The sequence below is a fragment of the Curcuma longa genome, chromosome 7, assembly GCF_044706935.1.
Source record: "Curcuma longa cultivar G26 ecotype Majalengka, Jawa Barat chromosome 7, ITB_CL_G26_1.1, whole genome shotgun sequence".
Classification (NCBI taxonomy): Eukaryota; Viridiplantae; Streptophyta; class Magnoliopsida; order Zingiberales; family Zingiberaceae; genus Curcuma; species Curcuma longa.
This window is the reverse complement of record NC_133867.1, coordinates 3,198,129-3,209,918: the sequence shown is the minus strand read 5'-3', so window position 1 is coordinate 3,209,918 and position 11,790 is coordinate 3,198,129. Positions and strand designations below refer to the sequence as shown.

General features: G+C 32.0%; 1 protein-coding gene across 1 annotated transcript; it reads left to right on the top strand.

The window, feature by feature from the left end:
* The first annotated feature begins 842 nt into the window (after positions 1-842).
* On the top strand, positions 843-10,784 carry LOC141831675 (coatomer subunit zeta-1-like). The gene is made up of 4 exons (XM_074719087.1): positions 843-907; positions 2,308-2,467; positions 10,429-10,576; positions 10,687-10,784. Exons 1-4 carry the CDS (start codon positions 905-907, stop codon positions 10,766-10,768), a joined length of 393 nt encoding a protein of 130 aa, XP_074575188.1. The 5' UTR covers positions 843-904; the 3' UTR covers positions 10,769-10,784.
* Positions 10,785-11,790: the final 1,006 nt, after the last annotated feature.

Genomic DNA, 11,790 nt, shown 5'->3' with positions numbered 1-11,790 from the left:
ACATGTCGAGATTAGAGCTCGAGGTCGGACTCGAGGCTGAGAAGAGGTCGGCACGAGATGCTAAGACTAGAGCTCAAAGTCAGGCTTAAATCTAAGTAGAGGTCGGTACGTGGTGTTAAGTTTTTGGAACTTAAAGTCAGGAACCCGAGGTATTAATAATCATTTTCGATTTGTAATCAAAACTAGGATTGTTACATTTATCCTACTATTCTTTCTACGTTTCTCTAAACCTTTTCTTTCTTATTTTAAGGCCACATAACCATCTTAGACTATCGCGCGACGAGCACTTGATTACTTAGAGACTCCACTGTATCACAAATTAAAAAAGGATAATAAATTAAAATATTCTTGTGCTACCTCCAATATAAATGAAAGATTCATTAACTTAAGTTGAGGTGCTACCTACCATATTTGAGACGATATCATAATCATCTAAGTGAATGGATCACATAAAGCGGAATGTTTGAATAAACTACCATGAGATCGAATTGGACCTATCACTTCAAAATTAATCGACATAAGTTAGATAACAGATGACAACTTAAAAAATATATCAAGGTATGTTGATTTCAAATTATATGACCATTATAATTAGCAAGTCCAAGAGCTACTTCTCCTCTTCTACATAAACAACTAATCACTACATAATTCCAAAATAGATTTTTATAGCAAGTCACATCCAATAATTCACTACTACTGAATTTTCCGAGAAGCATCTGCATGTTCCTATATGATTGACTTGGATCGGATCTTTAGAATATGGATCGGACCTGGACCCGGATCCGGTTTCCTTATTTCCCTGAATTTTAAGTCTCCGATCTCCTTCTCAACGTCTTCGTTAGTCTTGGAGGGCGCCAGGATCCAGCAGCTGCTCTCGTCTTCTCTCTCATCAAGAGATCTCGAAATGGTACGCATCTTTGTTCTTCTCTCCAACTCTGATCGAAATCGCTTTCCTTGATCTCAGATCTACTGTATTGGTACATTCGGATCATCTCATCGTCAATGCATCACGAGATCTGGAAACCTAGATCTGTCTGGCGGTGATATGGTTGCGTCTGCAGCGGCCATGCTATGCCTTTCGTCAAGTAGAAATGGAAGCAGAGTAGGACGATAATTTACAAAAGGAATTAATAGTGAAAGATTTAGGGTGGCGATCCTTAATATTGAATTATTTCTTCAAGATTTTTATCCTTTGTAGGTTTTTCCCTTTTCCTTCCGATATGTCGTTTGTTGTTGTTGTTTTACCGAAGTTCTTAGTTCACGATGAACTGTACTGGAATTTGACTCTAGAGATGGTTTCTGTGTAAAATTTTGGGTAGGTAAAATCAGGGGTGCGTTGCTAAGATTTGGTTTGACTACAAGTAATTACTTTGCAAGTTATATTGGAGCGCTGAATCCATCACTCTTTTTCCAGTCGTTGCGAAGGATTGTAGTTCTATGGTTTGCTAAATAACCCGTCTGGTACTAGAGTATTCTTGTCTACGCTATCTATATATATAATTATTTGTACTTATATGAATGCTGATTCAAGAGCTGATTCTGCTGTAAACCAGGCTACACTTGCTCAGTCTGATTTTTTATGGTAAAAATGTTCCAGATGCTTTGTATTTAGCTGAGTTTTAGGTTTTAGTTTTTATTTAGAAATTAGGAGTTAGGATGGAACCTTGCCAGATTGATGATAATTCAATAAATAAAAAAAACTAAATTTCATTTTTGAAATAAAATATCTGGTTGCAAAAGGCTTCTTTGTCTTTCCAACCAATTTGGGCGGAAATGGTTTAAGAAAAGGGAAGAGAACTCCTTTTCTCTCTTCTTCCATTTTGTGCCTAGGAAACAGAGAAACAATTCTCTTCCTCATTGTTCACTACCCCTACTTCTTTTCTTGCTCTCTTTCCAAGAAAACACAGTCTAAACTGACTGGAAATTGAAATTTGAAACTGGTGATATGATGGATAATTTTTGTGATACGGCCCTTTTCCTAGAGAAGCAAACATGAATAATTAAATACTTAAAAGGAATTCTCATAGATAGTCAATAATAATGGTTTGAACAAATATATGATCAAAATTAGCAAATTTCTTGATTTTATTACACAGATGCAGTAATAACCCTGGTTTATGTGACATTGTAACATGATGGTTAATAAAGAAACAAGTAGAACTTCAATGGGTCAACCACGGAGTCTTTGATTTCTTATGATGTTTTCCCCGAGCTGTATTCCCAATGCAATTCAAATTCTTGAACTTTTGTATTAATTCTCTTTAGATTAATATGAGACCTAATAGTCTTTGTCGGTTTCATCAATAGGAATCTTGTCCATCCATCAAAAATATCCTTCTTCTTGATTCTGAGGGAAAACGAGTAGCTGTCAAGTATTATACCGATGAATGGCCTACGCTTGCTGCTAAATTAGCTTTTGAGAAATCTGTATTCACCAAGACGCTGAAAACAAATTCCCGTACTGAAGGTAACATGTGCCATCATTTTGTTCTACTTTCTCAGTTTTTTTTTTACTTGTAAATTCATTGGACCACAATTTCCTCTAGAATCAAACATACTTTAATAAGCCTGAAATTAAGAATGTGTTTTTTTTCATCTGGACTCTACTCTTGTTCATCTCACAAATCATTTGATTAATTAACTAAAGAATATAATGAATCCATTTTTTAAACCTTTTTCTTTTACAAATTTCATGGGCTTCATTGCTGTTACTTGCATGTGATTTTAAACTCTGATGACCAATGTAAAAGGTTTAAGAATTCATGCCTCTTATGAGGGTTTATTGTTTGCCATCGATAGCTTACCATATAACATCGATCATATTATGCTTATTATTGCACTAATTATAGAAAGGGGTGGATGCCGATTTTTGCTTGTTGGGTTTATATAATATTCGGACCCAGGGAGGCCTTATCTCGAAGGATGCTGCATTTTCAGTTACAAAAATCAAGTTTGCTACTGACCATGGGGTTGGTGTCAAATCCTGCCGCTTTGGTGTTTTCCAAGCGCCGGAAGTAGGGATGGTGATTCCTCTGATGTTTATGTTTGTTTTAAGACAAAGTGTTCAACTCATGGTTTAGTTAAGGTTCAATAAGTGGAAGTACCATGTTTATCATGGACTACAATCATCAAGTCATGTTTGCACCAACTATTTGGGAATCAGCTACATGAATCTTATTTGCAACTTCAATAGTAAGCTCAATTCTGGTAGGATAAGGCTATGATTATGATCGAGTGGAATTAATACTTTTCAAACTTCAACCTAAGCTAGAATTTTTCCTATTCTGAAACAAATGACAAATGTAAAAGATAATAGTAGGCTCAAGATTTCAATATTAGGCTTGGCACAACCAAAATCGAATTGCCGAATTACATAGAAATTTGGACAAAATTGATAAAGCGAAGGGGATAATAATTTCATGTAGACAAAATAACCTAACAATTGAAAAGTGGAATATATATACACACAATACCACTTTTGTAAATTAGGTTCTAAACAAATTAGGAAATAAATAATGTAAATCAAGCAAACATGCTAGAGTGTAAATAATTATCCCCTGAATGATTAACAAAATTGAAATGTGAGAATCCTAAATTACCAAATATTTTGGCAATTTACTAAATGATAAAATTTCTAATTAGAATTTACTTGAGGATACACTAATCTCGAAATATTCTCCAATTTGTTTCCTTTAATTGATGATGCACCATTCTCAAATTATTCTCCATTTTATATCTCCAATTTTATTTCTGATTCAGCATTATTCATTTCTGACTATGCGTTATTCTTCTCCACTAAGGAGAACTCAACCTTAGCAAGTTGTTGGCTTTTCTTGGGTTGTCGTTCCCAAGCAAAGGGAATGATTTTTTTCACAAATTATGTTTAGTAATGTTTCTTCATTATTCTTCTTCTTTAAACGTCTTTTTCAATAAAAAATTGATGCACTTTGCTCCATCTTTTTATGCTTTAAATTTGTGATATTTCTTTTTGGTCATCCAAATATCTTTTGTTGTAGGGTGAGAATGTTGTCCAAACTTTTATTGAAATTGTGAGACTTGAAGGTTGTAATGGTAAGGATGAATTTGTGTAACATATGACGAAGTTAATATACAGGCCGGATGCTTAAGTTTCTCCCAGCAAATTAGCATATTTCCTAATTTAAAAATTAAATTTGTGTTTAAGTAATGGCAATCTAAATGAATAAGGATTGTAATCATTTTTTTTCACAATATAGCTAAATAAAGTAGATATAAAGGGTATAAATGTATCTAAAGTGAATGTGAAGATGAAATTTGAATTCATAAATGCAACGTGAAAATTTACATAAGTACAATTCATTCCTATTATCAAAAAATATTATATTTAAATGAGAGCTCTTTGTTTGGTAGATAAAAGGAAATAAAGAAACTAACTCAGCTGTGTAACGAACATTAATTATACCAAGTGATTGGCAAAGTTTTAAATTGATATCTTGCATTACTAGTTTTTGATTAATCTCCAAAGATGTCAAGTAAATAGGAGATTCTTCTAAGGTATCATTAAGAGACAAAATGGAGGTAGTAGATATGATGATTAGGAGAATAATTAATATTTTATGTGTGCAAGAGAAAAAATAGGTAGGAGAGAAGACAAAGATGATAGATAATTTAAATTTTAAGTTATGATATGCAGGAAGGAGTAAAACAAAAAATGAAGTAGGTATTATTGTAGATAGTTTGTTAAAGGATAAAGTAGTAAGAGTAGTTAGAAAGGAGAATAAAATAACAACTCTCAAGATAATGGTGGTGAAAGAAACTATTAATGTAATTAGCATATATGCACTTCAAGTAGGATTAGATAAATACATCAAATCTAAATTTTAGGACAACTTAAATGAGATATTATAAAATATTCCACCAATTGAAATAATTTTAATAGGAGGAGATTTAAATGGGCATATAATAGTGAAAAATGAGGAATATAATAGGGGTGCATAAAGGTTATGAGTTAGAACAAGAAATGAAGAAGGAAAAATTATATTGGATTTTGGGATATTATGACTTTCATATTAGCTAATATGCTTTTCAATAAAAGAGAATAACACTTAGTCAGGTTCAAAAATGAGAATAATAAGTCGTAAATTGATTTTTTTATGGTTAAGAAGTATAGAAAGATTTATAAATATTGCAAAATCATCCTTGGAAAAAACTTAACTACCCAACATAAGTTGGTAGTGTTGGATATACGCCTCAAATATAATATCATTAGAAGGAAAACGTGCACGACTCATAAAATTAAGTGATGAAAGTTAAAGGATGAGAAACAAAATACATTTAAGGAGAAGGTAGGAGTGCAAGTATTAGGAGAAATATATGATGACCTCAATACAACATGAGATCAGATAGTATCAAAGTTGAAAATAGTAATTAAAAGTGTACTCGGTGAGTCAAAGAACGTGCATCACCAAATAAAGAATCTTGGTGGTGGAATGAGAAACTACAGAAGAAAGTAAAAGAAAAACGAACAATTTAATGAGTAAAAAAAAGTATACAATAGCCACGAAAGATATCAAGAAAGCAGAGAATGAAGCTAAGAATGAAACTTTTGAATATTTATATCAAAAATTAGATACAAAAGAATGGGAAAAAGACATTTAGAGAATAGCTAAAGAGAGAGAGAGGAAGACAAGAGATCTTATCCAAATAAGATATATTAAAGATGAATGTAATAAGGTATTATTAAATGATAAAGAAATAAAAAAGCAATAAAAGAGGTATTTTCATCAATTTTTTAATCAAAATTTAGGCAATCGAGTTAACTTAGGTAATTTAAGTAGGTCAAATGAGTATAGAAATTTAAATTTTTATCATAGAATTCAAACTTCAGAAGTAGAACAAGTTTTAAATGGAATGTACAATAGAAAAGTGGTTGGACTAAATGATATTCCAATAGAGATAAGGAAGTGTATAGGAAAATAAGGTATTGAATGACTTATAAAGTTATTCAATCTGATATTAAAAATGAAAAAAAAACTTGATCAATGGAGGGTAAATACTCTAGTTCTCTTATATAAGAATAAAGGAGATGTACAAAACTATACAAACTATAGGGGTATTAAATTAATGAGTTATATCATGAAATTTTGGGAAAGAGTAATAGAAAAAAGATTAATGAAGGAGACCACGGTGACCTAAAATCAATTTGGATTTATACCTAGGAGGTTGACAATAAAAGTTATACATCTTCTCAGATAATTAATTGAAAAATATTTGGAACATAAACAAGACTTACACATGATATTTGTCGACTTAGAAAAGATTTATGATAGAGTCCTAAGGGAAATTATATGGAGAATTCTAGAAAAGAGAGGTATTAGCATAACGTATATTGAATTAATTAAGGATATGTATGGGGATATAATGACAAAAGTGAAGATTCCAAATGAATTAATCGAAATATTTTTATAAGGATATGGTTACATCAAGAATCAACTCTAAATCCCTATTTATTATGCTAATCATGGATGAACTCATCTAAGATCCGGTATCATCATGCATGTTATTTGCAGATGATATTGTTTTGATAGATGAGATACGTGAGAGAGTAAATGCTAAGAATCTTGGCGGTTTTAGGCTTAGTAGAGTAAAGATAAAATATATGAAATTTAAATTTAGTAATATTAGACGTAATGATACAATTGTTAATATAGAAGATGATGAGTTTGTAACAAAGAGTTCAGGATCTTTTTTGCAAAAGAATGGAGAGATTGAAAGATGTCTTACATAGAATACAAGTAAGATTGTTGAAATGGAGGAGAGTGTTAGGTGTTTTTTGTGATCTTAAAGTATAAGCAAGACTTGAAGGAAAGTTTTATAAAATGGCGGTTAGATCTGCTATGTTATATGGAGCTGAATGTTGGGTTATAATTCGAGAACATGAGTAGAATATGAGAGTTATAGAGATGAAGATGTCAAAATGGATATGTTGACATAAAAGATAGATAGGATAAGAAATGAAGATATTAAGGAGAAAGTTGGAGTTGTACCTATTGAAGGAAAACTCTAAGAGGCACGTTTAAGATGATACGGATATGTACGTAGACGATCAATAAATGTTCTAGTTAAATGATGTGAAACTATGATAAATGTGTACATCAAATGAGGAAGACCGAAATAGATTTGGTTAGCAATAATAAAACAAGATAAAGTCTATTTGAATATAAATAATGATATAATAGGGGATAGAATTCAATGACGTAGAAAGATCCATATAGCCGATCCCACCTAGTAGGATAAGACTTGATTGCTGTTGTATAGAGTTTTTGTTATGCTAATTAAAATAATTTTCAATGTCATCTAATAATACATTAATACATTAGAGTCTCTTCTTCCTAAAAAATAGGGACATGTATCCTAACATGTATAAATTTTCGATAAGTATTATTTTTTAAAAATAATTTGATTCTTTCCTAGATACACGATAATATAATTGTGACTTTGTATAATTGTTGTTGTTGGATTTAGTACTATATGAAGAATAATAAGTACTAGACATTCTAGTTTTTATGAATTTAAGCTTTCTTTAAATTTGTATGTAGCGTATATCTAATGACACCGGCACGATCTAAATATTGACAAGTAATAATAATTATAAAGCAATGCAATAAATATAGGAAAATATGATCTATGATAAACAAATTAAATGTGAGAAAAAGAGGATGCTAATGATGATACTTTCCCCTTTTCCCTTTAATTGATAATTATCAAACTAGATAACAAACTACTTACATGATGATCAGGGATTAAAATCTCGAGCCGCGTCTCTCAAATGGGCGAAATTTTTCGTTTCACCAGCAAATCGGCACCAGCACCGGCACAGTGTGCCGGTTGGGATGAGGTGTCGGCCTAGCCCGACGACGCCTCTGGAGGCGTCGCGCGGGCCGCGAGTGCCTCAGTTGCACGACCCGTGTGTGCCTCGTCACGCACGAAATTTTTTAAGATTTAGATTTTAAACAATAGTTTTAATAATCAACTCATAGCTATAGTTGGGATAATTTAAATAAACTTAATTAAAATCTCTTAAAATTATCTTATTATTTTTTAAAAAATATTTTATTTTTTAGTTTTAAATATTTAGATTAATTTTTTTAGTTAATATATTTTATATTTTAAAACTATTGAAATTATACTAGCATGACATGGTACCGAAACTGTATTGTTTTGGTCTGGGACCGAAACCTTGGCACGGCTTGATATTTGAAACCTTGATGATGATATTTGTATTTATTATTATTTTTTTGTGGATGATGACTAATTAAATAAGAAACAATATGATTTTATTTATTTATTTATTTTTGCATTTTTTACGAATAATATGTAATGATATGTAGAAAATTGTAAGTAAAATTGATGATAGAGAATCAATGAGGGAGTCATTCACGAATTTGGTGGTGCATTACAGCCATGGAGGAGAAGGTTATGCAAGTATTTGAGAAAGGTGGTTGTAGTGGAAGTGGATGAAAAGTCCCAATCTCAACATTTTTCTTGTAATTAATCAAGGGATAGTTGAAAAATCATGGTCCGGTATGCTTCTGATATATAGTATTTTTTTTTTCTAACTTGGTTATAATAGTCAACTTTTTTTTATTAATGATAGTTTAGTAGCTGGTGTGCTTCGGAGATGACCTTTAGTTTCATCAATTTTATCTAAGTTCCAATGTGATTGAATTGTACTGCATCAATTGGTATTAATTGGGATAATATTATCTCGATTAATTACCAAAAGAGAAAAATAAAACAATACAAAATTATTAAATAATTTGATAACTTTCCAAAATATAAAAAATTTTGATAATTGATGATGCACTAATCTCAAAATATTCTCTAATTTGCTTCATTTAATTGAAGATGCAATTTGAATTATTATCCAATTTTATTTATTTTCTACGGTATTTGTTTGCTTCTTTGTGGCTTATCTTAAACTTTGACATGATCCCTCCCTTTTGTCCATCAATGATGGAATACCAAGTACTTGATGTTGAGTGGCAAGCTCCTTTGGACACCAGTTGACCATCATAGATGAGTGAAATACTTGCACAGTTCTTCATGCATTATAAGAAGCACATTACTTTTTTTTAATAGTTCCTATCATATAACCGAATAGTTTAAGATTCTGTTTCCATGTCTTTATCATAACTGAACCAATAGTTGTTGAAATTATTGCTGTGAAAATTCAAGCCCTTCCTTGTAACATAAGTTATATCATTGGGTTTTAATTATTTTTGATGCGCAGGTACAAAATTTTAGCAATGATATTTAATTGGTTGTAAATGACGGATTCATGTGTGAACTATGAATATTGTTGTAATTTTAATACATATTTTTTCCATTAAGATTTATATACTGTTTGATTGGTGTAAATGGTCATTCCAAAATTTGAAATTATGGAAATTACTATAAATTCTCCAATCATTATTTTAAATAAAAAATAGTTTTTATTACTTTCTCTTCCTCTCTCTCTCTTCTCCCTTCCTCTTCTTTCTATCCTCCTACAAATCCGGTTGTTCAGCTGAGGTTCAGGTTGTGGTTGAGGTCAAGGTTTAAGGAGGTCATGTCAACTACAACTGGACATTTGGATCCTTGCTGAAAATCATCCTAGAACAGTGGCTCTGTCCCTCGCTCAACCTCATCTATCTCCTTTCTTCCTCCTATATTTCCCTCTTCTCGTTCTTCTTCCTTCTCCCTTTTTCCCATCCTCCAAATTTTCTTGATTGGAAAGTTTTCCAATAACAGTGGATAATGTAAGTAGGTCTTTATGTTGGGTGGTGATTGAAGCCAAACGACCTCTGACTTTTGATTTACTAGCACCATCAATGTTTTGTTTCATCTATATGAAAACCAAACTATTCTCCATACGATCCTGCTAATGCAAATAGAGAATGAAGTAACTAGACTAAACGGATTCTCTCCCTTGCTCCCTTTACTCTCTCATTTCTTCTCCATTTCCTCTTCTTCTTCCTCCTCTCCTTTGTCCATTTCCCTCTTTGTCACTCTTTCTTGTTGAAGCATCATAGCAACAATGAAGGAGATGGGGACAGAGAGAGGAGGCAAGGAAGAAAATAGAAGAGACAAATGGAAAAACATGAGACAAATATAAAGATAACAAAAATAAAATTTCAATTAAAATGGCAACTAGGCACCTCTGTTGCCTCAATTCGATGAGAAAATCACATTTTCAATTGAAATAATATTGCAATGATACTCAAAGAGTTCACATATGTATAGAAATTTGGTCATTTATCCTTAATTGGAGGAAAGAATTTTTGGTAGGCTGTTTTCTTTGGCACCATCAAATGCAGAAAGTTAGATCTGTCTGTATGATAAATTCTCTTATTTTTATCATGTATTAGTACTTTTATTATTACTAATGCAATTTATTTTGGTTGACAGCTGAGATAACAATTCTTGATGGATACATTGTCATCTATAAAGTGATTCAGGATCTTCACTTTTTTGTTACCGGAGGAGATGATGAGAATGAACTCATTATAGCAACAGTACTCCAGGGATTCTTTGATGCAGTTGGCATTCTTCTCAGGTTTTCCTGCTGCAATTTCTAGTCATTCATCAAAGGAATAAGAACTATAAAACCGCGTGGTCTTCCACTTTTTTATTCTTATTTAACGTAATGTCTTCGTGTGCTAACAGGAACAATGTTGATAAAATGTCTGCACTTGAAAACTTGGATCTGATCCTTCTGTGCCTTGATGAAATTGTTGATGGAGGGTAACATCTCTCTCCTGTGCTCACTTTGTCTAACTTGACTCGAAGTGCATGACTTTTTTGTGTATCTGCCATTTTTCTATATATTCCACTCTGGATGTTTAAAATATGGCTGCTGATGGTTCAAAATGATGGCTTATTGACTCATATCAATCAATAATCCTAAGATCCTCACTTTCCTCAAAGCATAATTTGCTTCATTAGTAATTTGAAATCAAGGTTCCTCAAAGCCTAATTTCTTCTATGATACAATGAGATCATCTGCTCTTCTACAACGCATTGCGAGGAAGAGCTTGTGGACCACCTGACTCAAAATAAGGTAGTCTGCATGTAGCGGGCACAAATTTGGTGTCCAAAACTTCATCTACATGGAATAAGAAAATTGCTTCTCTAGAGTGAAGGGACTTGTTGGATTGTGTGAATTTTGTATTAAATTTGAAGTAATTCTACCGAGCTAAGCCTAATTAATATATAGACTAGTCCACACTCTTTGATTGGGTTGTTTCTTAGCTTCTGCTCATCAAGGTTCCAGCTGCCAAATTTTCCACACCAAACTTGCAGTTAAACTTCAATATTACATACCATACAAACTTCATGTATTTTATTTGTTTGAAACAACTGTATTGTTCGACTTTCTAGTTGGTGTTATAAAGAGGCTAAATTGAAAGGAAAAATGTTTTTAGCTATAAAGAACTTAATATTATTGGGATTTGTTTATACAACATTAGTCTTTGATCTTGGCAAGAATTTCAATGTTGTGAGGACATCTCAGGGCCACTGAAAATGAGAGCTTGTAGAGGATAGTTTTCTTCTCCATTACAACTATTTTGCATTTGGATAACATCTAAGGTAAGGTTATGATGATGTGAGAGAGGTGTTTAGGGAGCATTGAGAAGATTTTTTTTTACAAGAATTGGGCATCTAATTGTCTATGATTATTTATACTTTTGCTCTTATATTACATGTAGACTTTGATTCTTCTTGTGGATTAACTGTAGGTTGAACCACATTATGTATCTCTTGTTTTTT